The 23,962-nt window shown below is 39.2% G+C and overlaps 1 protein-coding gene and 1 long non-coding RNA gene across 4 annotated transcripts in view; one reads left to right on the forward strand and one right to left on the reverse strand.

The window, feature by feature from the left end:
• Positions 1-23,962, reverse strand: part of PCSK5 (proprotein convertase subtilisin/kexin type 5) — a 440,983-nt gene that overhangs the window by 198,680 nt on the left and 218,341 nt on the right. For both annotated transcript variants that reach the window (XM_055310345.1, XM_055310347.1), the window contains exon 10: positions 14,480-14,583. In XM_055310345.1, the coding sequence (XP_055166320.1) occupies positions 14,480-14,583 (104 nt within the window). The remainder of the gene's footprint in view (positions 1-14,479; positions 14,584-23,962) is intronic.
• LOC129500185 (uncharacterized) overlaps positions 1-23,962 on the forward strand; it is a 46,900-nt gene that overhangs the window by 2,545 nt on the left and 20,393 nt on the right. Inside the window, exon 3 of one of the 2 annotated variants that reach the window (XR_008662513.1) lies at positions 16,541-18,130. The exons of the other annotated variant lie outside the window; for it this stretch is intronic. This is a non-coding gene — a long non-coding RNA (uncharacterized LOC129500185). Of the gene's footprint in view, positions 1-16,540; positions 18,131-23,962 lie in introns of those variants that run through there. 2 annotated transcript variants of the gene reach the window in all.

Genomic DNA, 23,962 nt, shown 5'->3' on the forward strand with positions numbered 1-23,962 from the left:
GACGTAGCACTGAGTATCACTAATAAGAAGGTGCTACTCATAACTGAAAGGAAGGCAGAGACGTGGGGGGAAAAGCTGAGGAATCAAGAGGCAGTGAGAGGGAGGGTGTGGGGAGAGGGCGAGGAGTGTGCAAGCTCCCTCTAGAATTCTTCAAGCAACAGACCTTAGGGAAATGGCTAAGGTAAAGGAAGGGATCACTAGTGTCAGAGAGGGAGGGCTTATCTTTGCATCACAAAAGGCAAGGAAAGAGATCTGGAGTGGGTAGATCAAAAGCAGGAGATCATACACAAAAACAAGAAGCTTCTTATTTGGCAAGCAGGAGATGGCTGAAAATCTCAGAGTAATTTCACTTCAAAGGTGGAAAGTGGAAACAAGATTGCAGAGAATTACAGCGGGGCTCAACAGTAAGCAAACGGAAGCAGCTAATTCAGACTACTTGCTGGGAATTTTTAGTTGTAGAAGGGAGGACCTACCTAAGGCAGTAGGAGATGGAAAATGTTTTCTCCTTCCAAGATGGCAGGGGCGGGGGCGGGATACAAAGTTTGAAAACAGAGTTATGGTCCGGTTGACAGAAGAATGAGTGCAGCTCGGTGCAAAGGGCCAAGTGACTGACAAGGGATAAGATGGTTTTTATGTTGTTGTTGTTTTAAGTTTTTATTTTAATCTAATTATTTTTTAAGGGATGAGTTTTTTATTTTAATCTAATTATTTTTTGAGGGCACCTTTCAAACCTGGGATTCCCTCCTCAAACTAAGGAAAAAGAAATGACTTGAGACTTTAGGTTTTCACTTTTTCTAAGGCTAGTGCTTGATTAGCACCACTTAAATGCACAGAAAAGAAGGTAATTCACTACATGTGGCAGAGGACTTGGGTCGGTGGTTCCTGGACTTGTGTGAGCATTAGAATCACCCAGAGGACTTATGCAAGCACAGGCTGCTTGGTCCCATTGATTAGTGGTTTTAAAGTAATGTCCAATATAAAGAACTTCTACAACTCAACACCAAAAAATGCCATACTATCCAATTCAAAAATGAACAAAAGACCTGAATAGAAAATTCTTTTCCAAAGAAGACATGCAGATGGCCAAGAGGACACATGGAAAGAAGCTTAACATCACTCATCATCAGGAAATTGCAAAACAAAATCCACAATGAGATCACCTTATACCTGTCAGATTGGCTAAAATAAAAAAACACAAGAAACAACAAGTGTTGGCAAGGATGTAGAGAAAAAGGAACCCTTGTGTACTACTGGCAGGACAGAAAAATGGTGCAGCTGCTGTGGAAAATAGTATGGAGGCTCCTAAAAAATTTAAAAAATAGAAATACCACATGATCTAGTAAATCCACCACTGTGTATGATCCAAAGAAAGGAAAAAATACTACTTTGAAAAAATATATGCACCCATATGTTTACTTTTACTGCAGCATTATTTACAATAGTGAAATGATAGAAGGAACCCAAGTGTCCACGGATAGATGGTTAGATAAGGAAGATGTGGTACATATACGCACGTGCGCACACACATACACACACAGATGCATGCAAACTCCAGAGTATTACACAGCCATAAAAAGGCTGAGATCTTGCCATTTGACAACATGGATAGTTTGATGCTAAGTGAAGTAATCAGGCTTAAAAAGACAAACACCATACGATTTCACTCATATGTGGAATCTAAAAAAACAAATGTATGAACAAACAAGTGGAATCAGACCTATAAATACAGAGAACATGATTGCCAGGGAAGGGGGGTGGAGAGATGGGCACATACATGAAGAGGAGTGGGCAGTATGGGCTCCCAGTGATGGGACGAATAAGTCACAGTAACAAAGGGCACAGCACAGGGAACACGATCAGTGACACTGTAATCGTGTATGGTGACAGGTGCACTTGTGGTGAGCACAGTATAATGTATAGAGAAGCTGAATCACTATGCTGTCCACCTGAAAATAATGCAACATTGTGTGCCAACTCTACTTAAATATGATTAAAAAAAACAATGAAGAAATTAAGGCCCAGAATTTGCATTTCTAACAAGGTCCCAGGTAATACTGATGTTGGTCCAGGGACCCCGTCATGAGAGCCGCTTCCTGAGGGTGTCGGGGCTGGCATCTCTCCTGCAACCCCAGTTAATAAAGCCTGGTTAATTAGGCTGGCATCTTCAACATGGGGTCTGGGTCTTTGGAGGTGGATTCTTAAAGACCCTTCCCTTATGCCAGTAGCATAAGAAATCAAAATTGGCTGTACAATATACCCTGCTAATGCCTTTTCATGGGGATCATCACACAATTTTTGCTTCCCTTATAGAGATATTTTCAGAAGAGAATCATTCCGAATTAACCTATACATATCCCTGACTCATCGAGCACTGGTTGTTCTAGATAGTTTCTTCTTTGGATGCACGTTACTCAAGGAGTTAAAGTCTATTCATTCCTAGGCCAGAATCCAGGTTTGACTGAGATGAGATACAAAATCAAGCTGAATTGCAATGTTGAAAATAGTAAATGCTCTAAAGGTTCTATTTAATGCATTTAAATCTATCTATTTTATCTAATCTTACTGTCTCTATAGTTGGAGTACATTTAATGTATCAAACATGTTTCCCCAAATAAGACGCCCAGAAGAAATTTTATATGGAAGGTAAAAATAATATCTTACATATGCATTTTATTATGTATTAGCTAATGAAATCTTTACAACAGTCCTATTGGCAAGATAGTATTATTCAGATTTTACAGCTGAAAAAATAAGCCTCATAAACATTAAAGGAACTTGCCCAAAGTCACACGGACTCGATCCCAAGTGTTCAGAATCTCTTTGCATCATGCATGCATCCATCGATCACTGTTGTCTATAAGACACCCAGTATTTCTGGCAACTAATTTCTCAAATCAAGCACTGTCCTCAGAATAACGAGATGATAAGGGGAGTGGACACATTTCAAAAGTTTATAAACCACAAGCGAACACGGCGGCAGTTTTATCCTCTTTGCCTTTTGCAAATCAGCTGCATGAAAACTGCTTGCTTCTTCAAGGCTCATTAAAATATCCTGTGCAGAAAAAGATGTATGTGGGGTTTTGGAAGGAAAGTTAACATCTGGCCCATAACCGTTTTCCCTGTTCTTGCTGAGGGTGACCTTCCTCAGTCATTTCTATCAGGGATTTTCTCTGAGTGTGAAGATATTATTCACACGAAAAAATATTTTATATTCAAGCCTAGACCATTTTTTAAAAATTAGAGCTAACGAGGCATGTGTGGGTGGAAGAATGGCATTGAGTGGCAAAGAACAACTTTGCATTTGTTAACATCCAGCAGCGATCACAACACCCTTCTTCTCTGGCTCTTTCAAAGATGACTCTGGAAACTTTAGGGTGTACCCTGTCTTCTGGTATAATACCATAAAACGAAGCCTGTTGAAGCCATTATCAGGATGTGTGATAGAAGTTTAATTGCTTTGAAATGCCTAAGGCTAGCAAGATGTGAACATGTGTAAAGAGTTTAAATTGAGATTTTAAGGAAAAAAAATGTCTGGATCTATTTATTTCATAGAAGATGTATCCAGATGGATTCTACAAAGCAACCGCCTGGCGTGTAACCATACCTTGCTGGATGCAGTGGCCTTAGGAAGTTCTGCATAGAACTAGGGCACGATTCATTTTCAGGATCTCCTTCTGAGACTTTAGATCTGGTTTATATTGCAGGTGTTGGCACCAAGATCTCTCCAGAGAGAGAAAAAAAGAAGGATGGGCTCCACCATCTTTACTAAATAAAACCGTAATTTAAAAAGATTCATCAGAAGGCCCTTTTTCCCTCTTATTCATTCGGGCTCCTTTATCGATCCTGAATCAGTTTTCATGGCTGAGGCTGCCATTTACCATTAACTCAGTGTGGTGACACCAAGTTTGAGCCCCCCACCCCCCCGCCCCTGAGTGGGGACAGAGTTGGTGCTGCAGTCTGTGCTGGGAATACTGAGGTCAGAGTCCAAGCTGTTGTGCATGTACAAATTCCAATCAGAATTTCTCCCGTGCACCTCAGTCACACTGCTCCTTTCGCATTGAAAACTCTATTCCACAGGTGGTAGAAAAGATGGGGAGTACCTTCACATGACAGCTTGATGATAATCGCAGAAGCTTCGAATAAAGCCTTCATCACTGCTTTATGTCTGTGCTCAGGCAGCCCGTGCATGTCAATATTCAAAAGGACTCTTCACCCCAAATATAAATCTTCTACTGGCCCCAAATGATTATACATTTGAATTCATGAGGCATCAATCATTGTTGGTCGCAAAAAATGAGAGAATGTAAAAAGACTGTGAAAAGAATAATAGATTTGGACTTGGCACTCACACTCACTTAAAATTCTAAGATTTTACTTCGAACTCTGTCTCGAGAGCTGTGATGAAATCATCCCAGACACTGGAAGACTCTATTTGACTCTAGTAACACTGAGCTAGTTTGCTAATGAAGGCTTTGTGAATGTCAAGGTTGAAGCAACAGGTGAAGGTTAAAATGAACAAAACCATCTCTGGGTAGGTATCTTTGAAAAGATATTCATGCCTTCGACAATCCTGAGAGAAATTACAGCAGAATTTTGTGCAACAGGGTTGCCCATGTGGGATCTCCGTGAACTAGAAAAAGGTACCTCTTTCTCTGAGGGCGGGGGGGTGGCGGGGGGCTTGTCCCACTCCGGGGCACATGGCTAGGAGAGTGGATCACAGGCTGGATTTCAATCTCCCACCCAACCCCTCACTGTGGCCCTCTAGCACAGTTAATAACCTGTGCAACCAACGATGGCAGTCCCATCACACAATCTTAGATATTTCTTGCATTTTTAGCTATCTGCTCTGATTCCTTAGCCAAATGTGGCTGGAACCCAGCAGGGAATTCTGAGATGCACAATATCAAATTCTAGAACAAAGCTAAACACATATCTTCTGCCTTAGTTCTGAGGATACTTCTGAGGATACAACATGAAAAGAAGCAAATGATTTCCAGACAAAACCATCTTGCACAGTACATTAAGAAAGCATATAGTGGTAGCCTCTGGTGGGTGCAAATAAGCAATGCAGTTTCCTAGGATCATAGACAATTCTAAGTTTGCTTCGCGGCAAAGAAAAAAAATTAATGTAAACTTTAAGGAAGAGAAAAAGTCATTTATAAACTGTCAATGCTTCTGTCACACAAGCTGCATCCATCTAAGAGCAACTCAAGAGGCTAGCCCAGATTTTATGTTGCTTGCTATGTTTAAATTTCTGCAAAGCTACATGGCAAATACAGACTATAATTGCATATGAAAAATAATTCAAACATCGGAAGTTAAGTGGCTTTCTGAAGGTCATGGTGAATGAGAATGACCAGTGAAAAGACTTTGATCAAAGAGAATGTGTAAAGCCTTCTCAAAGCACAATTTCTGGCCTGACATTTTTCAAGGAGCAATCTTGTCACCACACCTTTTGCCCTGGGTTTATTAAAGAGTCATTTCAAAAAGAATTTTTTCTCTTCTTTAAAAAAAGAAAAAGAATTTAGCAAAGATGATTACATATCTTAACTCTAGAACACTCCTCATTCGGAAGGAAGGCAAGAGATGATCAGAAATTTCACTGAATGTCACAGCCTCTAAGGTCAGGAATATACAATTGCATACTAAGATAATATAAAACGATCACCATAGAAGAATTCACATCCATTTTAGCAAGTCTGTCTCTTACCTACATGTCATTTTGTAGGACATATCATAGGAGCAATGGATTCACACCATCAGTTTCAGAAATAAACTCTTTCTGACATCAGATAGGCATCTAAAATCAATTTGCTCAAAAGTCATTACTATTACCAACTTACTTTCTCAAACTACTGCAGTAGCTCCAAAGCATCTTTCAAATGATGCCCTTTCTACACACTGGGTCCTTTTCCTTCTCTCTGACTGTTGCTTTCCCCATGGCAGTTTCATACAGTTTTAATCCCCAATCATCCGAGAAATGCAAATAAACAAAATTAAGGGACATCTGGGTAAACTGAGTAGCCATCCTAGAACCTACTTCAGACCAGCTTCAGTTCCCAGGGGTAACCCAAATTCTCCAACATCTTCCACCCTCTTCTAGTTATTTATGCTTCTGATCAAGTTTACATATGTAGCATTAGTATAACTCATTAACGATCAGCAGATTATGCTTTTTCTCAATACTTTTGAGCCCATTTATTGAAATCCAAGTAGTCTTAGAGAAAAACGGAGCACACAAGAAAGTTAACCCTTTAATCAGAATCATCAACTAAAATCACTGACAAATGAAAACAATAACTCAAATTATACTAAAAAGGCGAGAATGGAGGTGTTACAAGAAATAGGTGAATATAAAGTAGTGCGTCTATTAACTGAAAGCGATAGGGGAGCTAGTTTCATCTCTAAGCTACCCACAGCTCTATGCACATTCATGCACATATATGCTCAATTTTGATCGTACAAAAATCTTAACCAAGAATATTAACTTTATTAGATATTAAAAGTGAGAATGATGCATGACATGCAGGTGACAGTTTCACTCACGTGCATACTATGAATGAAGAATGTTGCCAAATTCTGTATATAATACTGCTTTTCTCAGCCTTGCCTTTGCCACCTATGCCAGCTATGATGGCTTCCCACCCGTTCCCTGACCAAATCTTTATCTAAGTTGCCTGACTTGCCTGATGCTCTACACACGTGGTTAGCCATTTAGCTTGCTCATCGTTCTTCGGGTCTGTTTAGTCTTTTTCTGACTGTCTACTGTTTACAAAGCTGTGTCTGCCCACACCCAGGCTTGTACATGAATACTCATACCAGTTTAACTCACAACCCTGGACCAGAAACAACAAAGTCATCCATGAAAAAGTGAATGAGTCAATACACAGTGGTATATTCCCATGGTGGAATATCACTTAGCAATAAAAAGTAATGAATTCCTAATAGACCTAATGATTTAGAAGGACTTCAAAAATATTATATGGAGAGGAAGAAGCCACTCCTAAAAAATTCTACTTATATGAAAGTCTACAAAAGACAATATAATCCATAGCTACAGAAGTATACTAATTGCATTGGCTAGGATTGGCAGTGGCGGGACTGGTGGTATTGGGGATGACAAGAGCACAAAAGACCTTTCTGGGGTGATGGAAATGTTCTATCCTTGACTGTAGTGATAGTTACATGGGTGTATACATTCGTACACTTAAAATGGTGTTTTTTTCTTTATCATATATAAACTTACTCCAGTCATGTGGATTAAGAATGTATACAGATTACTGGATATACTATTTATTTGTCTATATAATACAGCTAAGAATCAATCCCAGACTGTTTGACTTCAGAGCCCAGGTTCTGAGGCACTCTGTTGAGTGAGTTTTTTGTTTTGTTTTAAATAAACACAAAACGCTCAAAAAGAAAATGACTGTTGAATTTTAAAAGCTTTTGTAAGAGACTGTGTCTGTATGTGTATATGTATTCTGATAAGGCAGTCTTGGCTTAAAGCCTTTTAGGGTATCTTATTTTGTAACTGAATTCAGAATCCAATTATTAGAGCTTCACAGAAATCCATTTCATTACTTTTTAGTCACAATACACTTTTGCCCTGAAAATGGCATTGCCCCTGGTTGATTACCCTCTGTAATCACCAGGTTTAGGACTTGATGATTTTTATCTTCGCCTAAAATATCAGTTGTAACCACAAAATACCAAGATTTGCTACCGGTAATAGACAAACTCATATGCTGAAAGGAAGACTTTTAAAAATACCTGGGGAACTCCAGCCTCATTAGAATTAGTGAAATTGATTTTCATCAAGTAATTACACAAAGAGAGACATCAACTCTCTCTGAAGTCTACAAGCTTCTGCATATTGTTAAAAATAATATTTTATGCTCACAGCTTACGTACTGTATTTTAATGACTCAAGAGTCAGTAGGACATTGATAGTTACAATCAGTTCAGATTTCTATCATTAGTTCCTATGTTGAAGCAATTAATTACACCTGTTAATGTTTAGTAGGTTGAAGCCATGGTGACATTTAAACATTAAAACTAAATTGCAGAAAAGAATTTAAGTATGGCTGTGTTTGATATACGATTATACTATAGTCATATCGATATGTGATTATGATGTATTAGTGATGATTTTATTACAAAGTCCTTAGTATATGTTTTTTCTCACCCTACTCAAGATTAATAAATTTCAACTCCAAACAGCATTCTAATTCACAACATAGTTCCATATTTTTATCCTCACTTCCAGGAGCAGGAAGCTGTGACATAAAAATATACATTTAAGACCATTTTTAAAAAAGACTCTTTTTATGTTTGGTATTTTCCATTTTCAAAGCATTTTCATTCAACTCAGCCTTCTCATTATGTTTGGTAGGAGTTACCCACATTCTAAAACACCAAGATACAAAAACTTTAATTGGCTTCCTCAAAGGCCACAGAAAATATCAATAACAGACTGTCTACTAGATTTAAATGTTCTTAAGATTGTGGCAAAGCCACAAAACTACTCCACACATAATTCCTTTCATTAAATACTTATATCTGGTATAGAGATAACAGTCACTTAGAGCAACTATCATTTTAATTCCATTTTGAAGATGGATTTTAAGTGTGAAACATACATTTAAAACTTAAACATGAAAAGGCAAAACACAACTGAACAAAACACCCCCAAAGTCTAACAAACCTAATGCTACCATTCAGTCAAAGATCAACATGGAGGAAACAACATTTTTCATTGGTAGAAGGCATTTTTAAACCTCACATATTTAGGAAGTATGAATGGAACATTCTTTCTTATAGGACAAGTAGATATTCTGGATACAGGACTCTAGATTAAGCAGTGATCAAGCTGTTTGCTGTCAGGGGTTCTATAGTACTGTTCTCAGGTAGATATTTAGATAAATCATCCACCAGACAAATGGATAAAGATAAAATCCGTAAATTATGTGATTCACATCTTTTTTTGTAAATGAGCAAGAAAATAAGTCCATGTATTCAATGGTCAGTAAATAGCAAAAGGAAAGGTTTTATGTTAATACATATTAAATGAAATTGAGTTCAAAGAGTACAGTAGTATAAAACATGGAATCTTGAAAGAAAATCAGGTAGCATTTCCAATAGGCACATTTTATTCAATAGAATCAAATATATTTACTTCCCTTTTTCTTTGCATTGAAAGAGAAGAACTCAATGACTTATTTCTATGGATAGGACGGGGCCTGGAATCAAGCAACTGATTCTAATACTAGCCCCGACACTGACCAGGTGAATAACATTTCACTTTGACCTTTCTTCAAAAACATGATGTGCAGATTACCAATTATGTAGCTTTAATCAACGCTACCAACATCACATCAGCATGCTAAGTGGCAAAGATGAACTATTATTTGTGCAGTGAAATAATAACATAAAATATAGCTTTACCCTTTCAAACGGTAATACATCAGATATCACTTCATACACTCAAAAAAAAAATACATTTCAAAACCTTTAGTTTCAATTCAACACATGGCATGCTTAATGGTTTCAGCACTTCTAATTCTTTTTAATACGTGTTACAAACTGAAAGCAAGACAGGTAGGTATTAAAAATATATTGGAACATCTTAAAATTACCAGCCCTACCAGTGGAAATAAAATGATGGCAATTAAAGGTAATAAAGGTTATTAAAAGTTAGGGCCTTGGAGGCTAAGAAGTCATGTTAGACTGTCAATTGTTTTCCCATGGTGGGAAATCAGTTAGAAATTAAAAAAAAAAATCTAGTAGTTTAGTGGTGGTCAAAGAAAGAGTCAGTGGGGATGGGGAGGTTTCAGCAACATGCTGGTAGAAAAAGAGAGACTTACATAGTCTGGGAGGGCAGTGAAATGGAAGGCGTGGTAACCTCGCTCACTTAGTTGTCATTTTTGATTTTCAATGACATTTTTTTCATTCTTTCGCCTAGTAAAGATGACAGAAGGTCCTAATTTATTATCTGATGTCTATTCCTGTTCCTAAATTTAAGAGAGTTTAACTGTATACAGTCATATCATCCAAATACAGACACTTTGAAAAAAGCTAGAGCACCGATGTTGCATGCATTCAATTGCACTTGTAACTGCTTCCGCCAGCAAACCAGAGGTAAGAACTCCTGGGGTGGGGGGCAGGGGTGGGGGAAGAGGAGGGTCAGTCTGCAGAGTACAGCCCAGGCCACTGAGGGGATAGGTGTGGTGGATTTGCAGGTTCCACAGATGGGAACAGTAGAATGGAGGGGAATAATCACAAAGAGCTCAGTGCTTCTGGACATGATAAGAGCCATGGAATCTAGAAGAATGCACAATGAAAGTCCTCAGCATGGCTGAGTTGGTTCATGGATCCTCTATGCACAAACAGAACTGGTCAAAATATCTGTGACTCGTCACAATAGATGGTCACTACCTCAGATGCCTTTTCCTGCTGAGGTTAGGCTGCATTTTAGATGACCAGGGAGGTTTGCATTGACATGTTTTATAAACATGACCTGGCAGATCGTTTGGGCTTGACAGAAGGGAAGAAAAGTGCAGTGTAAAATTCTGTTTCTGTATGTAAATCATACTGTGGCCAGATCAGATTAGGCAATGCCATGCCCCCCCATTTCCTTTTGCTTTCCCTTTCTGGGCGCACTTCAACATGTGTTGGGCTGGCATGCTGAAGGTGCTCAGGAAGTGTTTGTAAATAAATAAATGAAGAGACTGCATAAATTAAATTCTGTGAAGAAAAACACCCAAATGGCAAAAAGCCCTTGCTTCTACAGCTGATTTGTCCATCTTAAGAAGCATGGAGGGGGGGATTAAAAAGCATAGAAAAGAAAAACAACAGAGAAGACTTTTCATAAGACGAAGGGAAGGCATCAAAGGAGAAGGAAATAACATTGGAAAACCCACATAAACGATTTAATGCCAAAGTCATCTCCCGGCATTGCAAATGCTGATGGGCAGCAAAATCCGGGAATTTGGATTTCAGTTCTCTAGTGGCAAATATCACATCTGTTCATCTGGCCTCATACAAATACTTTCCTACCCTCATGAATAACCTCAAGGAGATTCTTTAATAAGTGCATGGTATTTATTCCATTTATTTTTAAGGAAACTATCTTTGGAGGAAGTTTAAAGTCAAAAGGCGTATGAAATTTTGCCAAAATTATTTACACAATGAACAACAAATAATGTTTACCTTGAAAAATGGATCTTCTGCAAAAGACCTTTCAACTATATTATTATTTACAAAGTAGCAAGAGAATATCATCTTAGTTCAGTTAAAATTGTTAAAAATTAAGATGCCATTAGCATAAAAATATTGATGAGCAGCTTCCAGTTTGGGGGCTCCTTTCACTGTGAGCTAATTGTACTATCTGATTGTTTATTGCATGTTCCTATAATGAGAACACAGAAAAAGGAGGAGAAAACTCTGTGCACCCAGCTCATCAGTATGCAACTCCAGGGTAATCCTACTCTCAGAAACACACAGATGAGTCAGCAGAGCGCCACATTCTTTGGTTTTTCAAGGCCAACCTCCTTGTCTGAATGAGAGCCTGCCTGTGCCAGTCAATAGGAAGCCAGCAGCTGCTGCTGGAGGGAATCTCTTGCATTTTCCAGGTCCATAACACATGTGGATTAGAATGCATCGAGTAGGCCTCGTGGAGAAGCCCACATCAGTCTAGCTGCTAGATCATCTGGTTCTACTCTCTGCCTGGGAGGTACTGCATATGGGTATGCCTGAAGAAATGCAAGGGCACTGCATGCAGAAATGTAAGGACTTGGCAGGGTCTGGTGAGAAATTGTTCTTGAGGGTGTTGGCTTCTGGGACACGATCAGTGATGACTATAAAGTCTCTCGATGACAAGATCCCAATACTGAATTGGTTGCTACCCTTGCTGCTTCTGCTTTACCTCATGAAAAGGAAATTCTTTTGTTGATATTGACATCCCCAATGCGGAAGAGCACCTACCAAGCCATCTGTGAAACTATTCTCAGGTTTTTGGGTTTTTTTTCCTAAACACTTTAAACAAGTTAAATTGCTCAACATTAGGGCACAAGAGCAAGCCCAGGGAAGCAGAGATGCTCTCAGATTCATTTCAGGCACACACCTCATGCAGGGTCAGGACTAAGTTGCATAGAAGAGGGAGAGGGGCCATGGCTACATGCTCCTGTTTGCAGTCTTCTCCTGTCTAAGGAAAAATGTTTGGCCATGTGTTCCTGTTAAGGGAGGCCTGCAAAAGCTGGCTGACCTAATTTAAAATATGAGCTCTCGCTGAGCTCTCATTGCACGAAACCCTTCCAAAAGTTAGCTATTTTTTTTTGTTTGTTCAGTTCTTATTTCATAAAAAGTCACCCGTCTCTGTTCAATCCCGGTGACCTGCATCCTCTCCTTCCCCAAAGCACATGGCTTCTCCTGCGAGCCTCTGCCTTAATCACTTTTATTTGTAGGACACTAGGGAGGGGATGGTAATGCTTAGGGTAGGGAAGAATATAGGTCTTTAAAAAATTATTCTTATTATGACCATGTTTAGATGAAATATGGGGCTTGCCATCAACAAAATTACAAAACAATTCCACTGGGAGTCCAGACCATTCAGGGTAATTCATCTATGAAAAAGCGAACTTTAATTGTTACTCTTGGCAGCAATCTAAGAGAAGAGTGAAATATTATACTAAATAATGCCACGTGCAATAGTAAAACTCTCTTTCCTCCTTGCCAGAGTGCTGTATAGCCCCCTTCAGACTCAGGGTTGGATCTGGAGAGTTAGTCTAAATCCTCTGTTTCCCCCTCTCCAAAACCAACAGAGGTTTTCAAAAGAGCTACGTTTTTTAATTTTTATTTTTATTTTTTTTATTAGAACCATTTGCTCTTTTTAACTTGCCAAAAAGGAATCAGTAAAACTAAGACTTTTATTTGGGTTAAAGTTGATTCCCCAGCTTCATGGAGGTCAATGTACTTAGTCTGTGAACCTTCTGCTAAAAAGTTCACTGCAGCCCTGAACCAGCCAAGGTTATGTTTTGGTCCCTTCTTCCCCTTCCCCAGATCTACATCCCAGCCTCATGGATTTAGATCGTAAGAGCTGGGAGGGTGCAGAGGCTAATCAGACTGAAGCACATCTATGGCAAAGTACATCTTGGATTTTTTACAACTGAAATTTCACATATTTTGGATGCCGCGCATAACAATTGCTATTTTGAGGTTGAGTGTCTTGATTTGGGCTTCAGGAAATGTGATCTCAACAAGTATTTATGACTCTTTAGATTAAAAGCTCATCGAACACTGCTGTATTACATAATTTACGAATATGGAGAGGTGTCTGATACTACTCAAAAGCAGAGAGAGACTTTTTCTAAAAATAGAGTGAAGCCTTCATTGAAGATGCTAACCAAAGAAATATTTTATATGGCACTGATTATCTGGTATATTTATAGGTTTTGGCTAAGCATGAGACTATAATTGCAAATAATTTTTAAATTACATTTTATGTATGGATATTTGCATACATGGGATATAATTCACTAAAGACATATTAAAATCATATTTAAGAAATTGCACGTAGATAATATTATTCAGTTTCTAAAATGTTCAAGTTGGAGAAGGTAGGGCCTAGAATAATTAAATGACTTGCCCAGGATTATTCAACATGTTACTAAGGATCTGAGGACCAGTACCTCAATTTTTAAGTAGACATTCCCTATTGCATTACTTTTTTTTACCCATAATGGTACCAACATTATTTGAGAATAAATTTAAAGTCTGCAGATACGACCGAGAGTAATCTTGGTTATTTAAAGGATTAAAATTTAGGACATCTGCTTTATAAAATTATTTTTTTATTATACTGTATGTTATGGATGATGACAAACAAAATGGCCACCATTAGTAAGACAGTTTGAGGGAACTATAATCCTCAGTCATGGGAAAAAAGAGCACTTAGGATATATTGTGCATAAGTGTATACTCTATGTTATAAAGCTTCATAAGAACTTTTAACTTATATAATATCTTAGAGTTAGCTGTTTGTGGAAGTTTAAAAAAAAACAAAATGTAGAGAAAGCATGGCCTAGAAACTGACAGTGAACAAAATATACCAGTTATTATTGAAATGGATGTCATCACTATAGAAGATGAGAAAGTTTTACATACATTGTTACAAACACCACTCAGATAACCAATGACAGCAATAACACACTAATTAGAAGCCCCATAGGTCGACTATACTTGGAAGTTGGTTGTCTTTTAAGAAATTGACCTATGATGTGGGAAGCCAAGGAATTCTGCCTTTTATGTGTTGCTTGAATTTAAAAAAATCAGTCTGCCTTTTATTTACTAAAAGAGCAAGCTCTTTGTGTGTCAGCACACGACTTTAGGTTTCTTTTGAGGGGTTCTACTTCCTGCTCTCCATTTAAAATGGGGGAAAAATAAAAATATTTTGCCTGTGACAGAATATGAAAGAAGTTCTCACCCTTAAAACCAGCAGCATTGGTTTTCCAGTCATTAGCGTTCAAATGTCCTGCACGGGAAGTCCTGACAATAACATGCTGCACGTCTCTCCAGGTCAGAAACGGACTGGGGAAAGACAAGGTAAGAATCATTGTACCAAAAAAAAAAAAAGATGGGGGAAGCAGAGAGTCACAAGCAAATTAAAAAAGCAAAAGCAAAATGGCAAAGTACTAAAAACAAAGGGTCAGTGATTTGGGTTTGGGGTGAACAAATGCCAAATGCCGCTCTGGTTCTTAACGTGGAGAAGTGACGTCAATCTGAGGGAGGCAGAAAATGTAACCTTAAATTTAGGAAATAATGTGGCATTAGTTAGCTGTTTTTAGAAGGGTGAGGATTTCCAGTTTCCTCAACAAAATGGCTCCCAAATCTGGCCTGGTCATCCTTTGTGTAAAATCGGGCATCAGCATCTGAAAATTACGATAAGCTCAAGTCACAACTGAAGTCTTCTGGAACTTCCTTGTCCAGCTGTATAGCCAGCCAATTGATTTTCATTTAACAGAGAACTCAGCATTCTGCGTATATGTATGGGATATGGAAAAAGCCTCAGCTGAACTGAGTCCCCAGTGTCAGTGTTCTCACAGAAAGAGAATTCGGGACAGGGCCCAAAGCTGGGCTCCAAGACACGGCTATGGGAGTACCCTTAGTCTGCAATAAGTAGTTATTAAATTACTGGATACCTATGTCTTGTGACTGTTAGCACTGAAGAGCACAAAGACATTGAGTAGAAGTTCCTTTCTTTGGAGAACTGCAATACGATTCATGAACATATAGAAGACAAATCCATGTGCACGGACTTTTGTTCTCTTTCAAAGAGTATGTATATACTGGAAGGCATTTGACTCAAAGCACGCACAGAATTCTAATCAAGAAACCTCTTCATTTCAGTCTTGAATGTCAGGTGTGACAACCTTTTACTTAATTAGGAAATATGGCAGTTATCATGCAGCTTGGATAGTTACTCTGTTTCTTGTCTTTCACCTTCCTTTTAGAAGGATATTTGCCAAGGCTGGTTCAGAACATTGAGGGGAGGGGAACGATGATTTGCTACCTTCTTTGAGCTGTGACAAGAGCATGTGGTAGCTCCTGTGGCCCCTCATACGCACATATATGGAGGTTGGCATCTCCCAGGCAGAGGGAAAACTTGGTATCTTAATCATAGCTAATTTTCAATAATGGAGCTGCATATTTATACTATGTTTTCCCATTACACTCGCCTCATACATGGTTTTGAGAGTAGCCTCCCTGACAGAGAGGGCCCAGTGAGCAGATTCTGGCCTTTTCATTTCCTACTTTTGTGAAATTGGCTTCTCAGGGTTTCAGGTTCCCCATTTAGCATGTGGATGTTAACATCTACTTTACTCCATTGTACTGATTGAATCAAAGTGATGTCAAGTCCTTAACCCAGCTCCTGGTGCAAAATAAGCTATCAAGAAGTGGTAGAGAGTACAACAGTCTGCTACGTTTTGAGCCACAGATCCCATTTGGTGGCTTGAATATGAAGGAGACAGGGAGAGAAACGTGCTATAGAGTTTTGACACCTTTTTGCTAAGCCCTCAGATTAAAAATAAAAGAGACAGTACTGCCATTTCCAAAGTTTTCAGGGGGACAAGATTGGATGTAGACTATTTTGTAAGGTTGCATTCACACAATGACTTATACTAAGGAAATTAAAACCCAACTTCATGCGTTTTAAAAATATAAGAAGGAAAACAGTTATTTCTGTTTTGTTTTACACAACACTTTGTTAGGAACCTGATAACGCATGAAACTCTGGAGATAGAGAAGGAGATTGCGTGATGGGCCCAGGAGGTAGGTAAGTTTTATTTCTAAAACAAATAGCATGATTTGGCCCTTGGTTGATGGATATTGAATCCACATAATAATTCAGTAGACTTGTCGCACCATGGTCAGAAAAATTAGGAAAAGCGTCAAAGGATAATTCTGAACACTAGGGTGACCATAAGATGCTTTTCCTGATCTGCCTGAGGTGTAACGCTAATTTCCTTTCTCTTTCTCCATGCAGTTATTTGGGTGAGAGGCAAAAGCAATAACAAAAAAGCTCAGCCTGGCAAGATTTTCCAGCCTCTTGACGTATGGTACAGCAGGATCCTCTCAAATGGACATGCATGTATTTTTTTTTTTTCACAAGCAAACAGCAAGACACCTGAAAGTATACTTGGATTTGATACATATGTCTAAGTTAACCTAGTGAGTTTAAAATAACATTTAACACACAGCTAGAACATTCACATTTTAAATATTACTCTTCATGGAAAAAAAAAAAAAAAGAAATGAAGCAAGTTTCCTATGGTACCTATCACCAGGGCAAGATTCTTTCAGAAACATCAAGTTCTGACCATTGAGAGACCATTTCCCTACTGACCCTTAGCACTAAAAATATAATAGTGGTGGTGGTGATGATGATGATGATGACGATGACAACAGAACAGGGAACATTTATCTCATGCCATAAGCAGCTGTATTCAGGCAGATTCAGGAAGCCTCCTGCATGCAAGTCAGCCTGAAGAACAGGAGTTACTTGCTCTCATGCCGGGTTGTAAAAACTAGTTCTTCTTGGAGTACTTGTAATTAGAAGGATGAAATTAGCTTCAGGAAATTGAAACTATGCATGGAAAGGAGGAGGTGTTCAGGTAATTTTACTCTGACATTTGATAATGCACAATTTCAGAAATCATTTAATTTCAAAATTTCCTGAATTTCACCAAAATGAAGTGAGGAAGTTAACATGGGAAACCAAGGGATTTTGCAATCAGTGGTGTTTCTACCTGTGGGAGGGTAACTAATGATTAGCTCAGGAAATAGCCATAGGTTAATCTGCTAGTGTCCTGAGAGGGCTTGTATTGCTGGGGGAGTCTGATTCACATTGTATGACCTATTTGTATTTATGCTGTCAGGGATGCTGCAAAAGTTAAGAAGTCAGACTATGAAACTTCTAGTATGTCATATACAGAGTGAAAGCAAAGAGAAGGCTATATGATCCCTGTTCTGGGAACTTTGCAGGCCACAGTGGTGAAGTAGGAACCCCTACAGCCTACCCCCTTCTGCCAATTACCCTGGAGCCACATTCCACTGGCTTCTGAACATCAAGACCCCTCTCACCTCCAAGAACAGAAGACAGCGCAGAGATCTTTGGGGGCAAACAACAATCAAGAGGCCACAAGCATAACTGACCTTTGGGAAAAGAGTTATTTCTCTCAATTCTGAGCCTGGAGACCGTTGAGCCCATGAAAAGCCACAAGGATTTAGGCCACATACCCCTTAGGTTTCTACCTGAAATTATTGACAATTATCTTTATGTTTTTTTAAGATTTTATTTATTTATTCATGAGACACACACAGAAAGAGAGAGGCAGAGACACAGGCAGAGGGAGAAGCAGGCTCCATGCAGGGAGCCCGATGTGGGACTTGATCCTGGGACTCCAGGATCACGCCCCAGGCCAAAGGCAGGCGCTAAACCGCTGAGCCACCCAGGGATCCCCAACAATTACCTTTAAACAACAATGTATACTAAAAGGGTAACATTTATAAATCCCTGCTAAATGTGGCTAGCTAGCTATGAGCTTTCAAGGCAATAAAACATACATGATTTTCTGAGGAGTTCTATATGTGTCGTCTTTTCCTGTTAGGAAGTTTTGCATCCTTTAGGGACTTCAAATTAATAACCAACATTAAATGAGCACTTGGTCAGGGCCAGGTATTGCATGTTGTACATGCATTATATATACTGTGCAATCTTAAACATCACAGGAGGGGCACCTGGGTGGCTCAGTTGGTTAAGTGTATGCCTTCAGCTCAGGTCATGATCCCAGGGTCCTGGGATGGAGCTCTGCATCCAGCTGCCTACTTGGTAGGGAGCCTGCTTCTCCCTCTGCCCACCCCCGCGACCCCCGCCCTGGCTCATGCTCATTCTTTCTCTCTCTCAAGAATAAATAAAATAAAATAAAATAAAATAAAATAAAATAAAATAAAATAAATCCTTAAAAAAACAAAAACAAATCCATTATATGAATATTTTTATTCCCATTCCACAGAGGATAAGCAGATTGAGTTACACACGGTAACTCGAGTACATACAGGTAGTTAGTGGTAGAGTTACAATTCAAACCAGCAACACCTGGCTGGCTGAAGATCCTGTTATCACTCACTATTTAACACCATTTCCAGATGGACCCACAAAAGTGGAATGAACACATACATAGTGGTTTACCAGGTAGTTCTTTGACAACTGGATCAGGAAGCCAAGTGTGGCATGTCATGTCCTCATAGTCACACCATTTTTGTACCTGTACTGTGTCTTTTAACTCGGTTGAGTTTTGTTTGCCATAGAATTCAGACGATTCTCAAGTCTTAATTTGGGGTTTAGGTCCTGACAGCTTAACTTTGGCACACTCTATCAAAGATAAATGGAAAGCTATTGAACTAGGAAATATCATCTTATTTTTATAAGAGAGTATCATATGCTTATACTGTAGATCATAACATTAGATTATTTAGCATTATGGTTTTGAACTTGCCACCTTGCTTGACATGTTCATGCTCTGATGTAGTTTGTAGTCTGGTTGGGTTAACACTTCTCCAATGAGCGGAGCTCATCTGAACCCCATCTCAAACACGTCTCATTTCCAGCAGCAAAAAACCAGGATAATTAATGACACGATCACTACCTGGTGTTCGTATTCCATTTTTGTTCTGAGCAGTTCAAAGTATTTCATGGCCCCAACAATAGGTTTAGAAATAGGACGTATCCCAAGAAAGACATTTTGTGTAGTGCTTCCTGTTGAGCTTCTAAGCTCAGCTGCTAGCATTTAAATTCAAAAGCAAAACACAACAAAATCTCTCCCAAGAGAGATTTCAAGGCAATAAAACATACATGATTTTCTGGGGAGTTCTATATGTGTCATCTTTTAGTTTCCTTTGTACCTCTTGGCTCACCTGCATGATTTGTCATGACACCTAAAACACATCAATTAAGTTTTCTGTGGCTTTACAAACAAATGGCATTGTGTCTGTAAGCTCAGTCATTATTTCCTTGAAATACGTGCTGCATAAACCCTTAGGGGATACAATGCGATGGACGGTCACACAAAGCTGAGTTTTCTCAGCTAGTTCTGCACATATGTGAACCGTTCAAAATCAACTGGTACTTGGTAGTCCTTAAAAAACAGGGACCAATTCTGAAACCTGAGTGACTGACTCACCTGCATTTATTAAGAAGAAACAGGAAGCAATCCTCCCCGCTAAATCCCCAAATGGATCTAGCATCACGGGCAGTTAAGAGGAAACTGATTAAAGGGACAACATCTACACATCTTGGTACAGAAAATTTCTCAACATGAGCAGCAATAGCAAATCCAGATAATGAAAACTGTTTCCTGAACATGCCAATCTTCTTTACATACAAGAGTGATTCTATCTAATGCAATGATGAGCAATTTCAAGAAGCAATCCTATGGGGAAACTGCACGACCAATCAGCAAGCACTCAACTGACTAAATATCCCACACAAAATCTGAGACGAAACCAGTCTCGTTTTATGATCCTTACGACTGTGTAAAATAGAAAAGGGAACAAGTAGCCAGAAAATTAAAGTCATTGTACAGATGCTAAATAAATCAACAATTAAGAAGAAAGATTCATTGTCAGCTGGGATAACAGAGATGAGAGAGAAGGTGTTTAAAGCCTTCTGAGATTGGTAAAAACAGTATTCTGACTGTACCCCATGCGTGTCTGTGACAACTCAAGAATAAAATACCGACCATCCGACAAAGGAAACCCATCTTCTTTGGTCAGGGAATGAAGCCGCTGGAAGGATCATCAGATGTCCCACGGTAAACAGGGTATAAATTGCTAATGGGAGTGTGTTTCGGTTGTTGTTTTGTTGTGTGGTACCTTGTGATCTACATGAATTCAAAAGTTCCAGGCCTCAAATTGAGTGTACCGACAGAAAACACAGTTAATAATACCCCCAGATTTGGAAATGTGACTTGTTCTGGTATCCCCTGGACACCTACTTATGATCTGTCCATACCTGAATGGAAGTAGAAAAGATAAAAGAAAAGAGAAGATTGGTTCAGGACCACCCAAGTCAACTTTTCATTATACTCTCTTGTATACACCATTCACTCATTACGTGAAGGGAGTATAAAGTCAAAGGTACAGAAACTTGGTCTCTGAACACACTTCAGGGAAGACAGACCCTAATTTACAAAGAAAAACTCTGCCATTTAAACTGAAGTGTCTTCTTTCCTTTGTACTTCTTGGCTCACCTGCATGATTTGCCATGACACCTAAAACACATCAATTAAGTTTTCTGCGGCTTTACAAACAAATGGCATTGTGTCTGTAAGCCCAGTCATCATTTCCTTGAAATACGTGCTGCCTAAACCTTTAGGGGATACGATGTGATGGATGGTCACACAAAGGTACACTAACTTGAGATCACATGCATGGAAATCAATTCACAATAATGGAACTCAGTGCCACTTCTCCCTATGGATGCAATTCCCTCCAACAGTATTACCCGAGGCTATAAATATTGGCCAATCTAAAGGTCTCTCTCTTCATGTACTCTGAGACCTGGAATCCAAGTCTGACTTTCATTTTCATCCTCAATCTTTGAAATCTCTTCTAGTAGACAATAAGTGACGGGATGAGAACTCCCCACCCCCCGCCCCCACCCTGCAAGCTTATCCCACTCAGGCTGCAAGAAACCCAAGTCTGGGAAGGAAGCAGGAGGACAGACGCAGCCCAAAGACGTACGCAGCTCTAAGTGCACCGACATCGTCCTGCAGGAACACACTGCCATCCGCGTTATTTTTATTTCTCATTTAAATTGGTTCTTAAAAATAATAATAAACACTGCTGAGTCACATGAGAATGATAGAACTGTGCTTTGCCATCAGGAAGACTTGGGCTAAATCATCACCTGCTATCTGATGCTTCTATGATGCCAGACAATTTTCTGAACCTCTCAGGGACTCAGTTCTTTCAGCTGACAACAGAGGTGGTACCACACAGTCTGCAGGGTGGTTGCAAGAACCCAAGGTGATGCATACAGAGTGCCTGGCACAGACTCCCAAAGACAACAGCCATCGTGATTTATTAGGACGCACAACCTATCATCCCGAAACAATTCAGAAGGACCACTCTAGAGTTTCTGCTAGCATTGAGTTTCTGCTAGCTTTTGATGGTTCTCCACTTAATTAAGCTGTTTTTTTTTTCTATTCCTAAATTTCGATGGTATGGTCCTGTAACAAATAAGCAAACTAGCATTTTTGACACATCAGTGTGTTTGTGCTCGGGAAATAATAATGCCACTATCTGTCAAAGGATCTGGTTTTAACGAGCCAATGGTGCAGGCGTCAAGCTGACCGGTTAGGGAAACAAGTGCCCTGACCCACTGTGATTGTAACAAATCCTCTCTCTCTACTCATGGGAATATCTTGACAGTTGGCCACTGAGTGATGTAGAAGGTGGTGGAATGTTCTTTGTGTGGACATCAGAGTGCCATATGGTACCAAATGTTAGGATGAAGACTGTATATACTTATTTGCTCAAGTGAACTGCTAGACTGCAGTGTTTTTGAAACTTTTCTACTAGAGGTTAGGGATTTGCAAAGTTCTCACCTCAAAAGCCAGCAGTTGAACCCTTGGACAGGCAACAAAAATACTTGGCTGCATCTCTGTTATTACTATTATTCTAAGTTACAGCATTTTCTCTCATTTTTTCCCCCACTGAATACAAAGAATTAAAGTGATGCTTTTCTACCTGCTTATCAAGAAGTATATTTTTAAACAGGGATTTTTCAGTGTTAACCTGCCTTTTAAAGTTCAGTGAAAATCAGTATGCATTTTGGATTCTAGAATTTTAAGTAAATGTTATTCTATTTTAGAAACTCCTAGTTTATTATGTCAACTCCTAGCAGTCTTTCTAATTACTAGATGTCAATGGTAACAAAAAAATATTTTTAGGGATGCTCAGTGTTGAGTGTCTGCCTTTGGCCCAGGACGTGATCCTGGAGTCCAGGGATTGAGTCCTACATCAGGTTCCCCGCAGGGAGCCTGCTTCTCCCTCTGCCTATGTCTCTGCCTCTTTCTTGTCTCTCATGAATAAATAAATAAAATCTTTAAAAAATATTTTTAAAAAGCCTTATGCACTGTACATACCCATTGTGGGAAAGATTAACAGAAATCTAGAAAAAAAATTCTGTATTTTGTACAGAATATTTCAAATAACCTTATAGCTGATGTGACTGGAATAAGCAAAAGAATGTTTAACATTTCTGTACTTTACATTAAGAAAACAAAGCTGGCTTGTCACTTAAAGGAAAGTAGAGGGAGGAAGTAGTGATGAAAGACCCCCGAAAAGTTAAGCCTGCTTCCCCATCTATCCCCTGAATTAAAGACCAAAGATACTCCTGGCCTAAGAAAGTATATACATGATTCTCTACTAGACATGTACTCTTTTTTTTTATTTTCAAGGCAGCCCGAGCATTAACTCTGCTATGTGTTCTATCTTTATTTTTAGAGTTTCAATTCCTAGAAATTATGGCAGGAATTAGGGGGTAAATTCTACCTTTCTTTTTTACTGCCTTTCTTAGTCTACATGTGAAATACCAAAGTCATGTCCCCCAGATGCCCCGGCGGGGAGGTGTGCACATGAGATGGAATTCTGAGTAATAAAATGTAAGTGGGAGTCTACTGGGCTTTTCTGAGAAAGCCTTTGCTTTCCTGACACAGGCACTCCCCAATTTTCCTTCACTCTTTCCTTCCTTCTTTTACTTGAATGTGGACGTGATGGCTGGAGCTGTAGTAGCCATTTAAGAAAAGACAGAGAGGGGAACCTGGGTGGCTCAGTCGGTTAAGTATCTGCCTTTGGCTCACGTCATGATCTTGGGGTCTTGGGATGGAGTCCCCTGACATCAGGCTCCCCACTCAGCAGGAGTCTGCCTCTCTCTCCCTCTGCTCCTCCCCTAGTCATGCTATTTGTCTCTCAAAAATAAATAAATAGTTACTTACTTACTTAATTAATAAAAAAAAGACCAAGAGGGATGCCTAGGTGGCTCAATGGTTAAGTGTTTGCCTTCAGCTCAGGTCATAATCCCGGAGTCCCACATTGAGCTCTCCATGGGAGCCTGCTCTCCCTCTGCCTGTGTCTCTGCCTCTGTGTGGCTCTTATGAGTAAAGAAATAAAATCTTAAAACAAACAACTTCTCCTTACCTGGCACTCCTCACTTTGGATCTGATCTCTGCCAGGATCTGATAATTGACCAAAGGGTTTTGTCTATCATCTAATCCTTCAAGGGCAAGTTTGAATAGGTCTGTGCTTGGATGTTAAGCAGAGCGGGGACAGCTCACACCCATTCTAAAGCTAGAATTTCTCATTGAGAGTAATTAAAAAAAAAAAAAGGGAAAAATAGGAACAT

This window comes from Nyctereutes procyonoides, unplaced genomic scaffold (genome assembly GCF_905146905.1).
Source record: "Nyctereutes procyonoides isolate TBG_1078 unplaced genomic scaffold, NYPRO_anot_genome, whole genome shotgun sequence".
In the NCBI taxonomy this organism is placed as follows: Eukaryota; Metazoa; Chordata; class Mammalia; order Carnivora; family Canidae; genus Nyctereutes; species Nyctereutes procyonoides.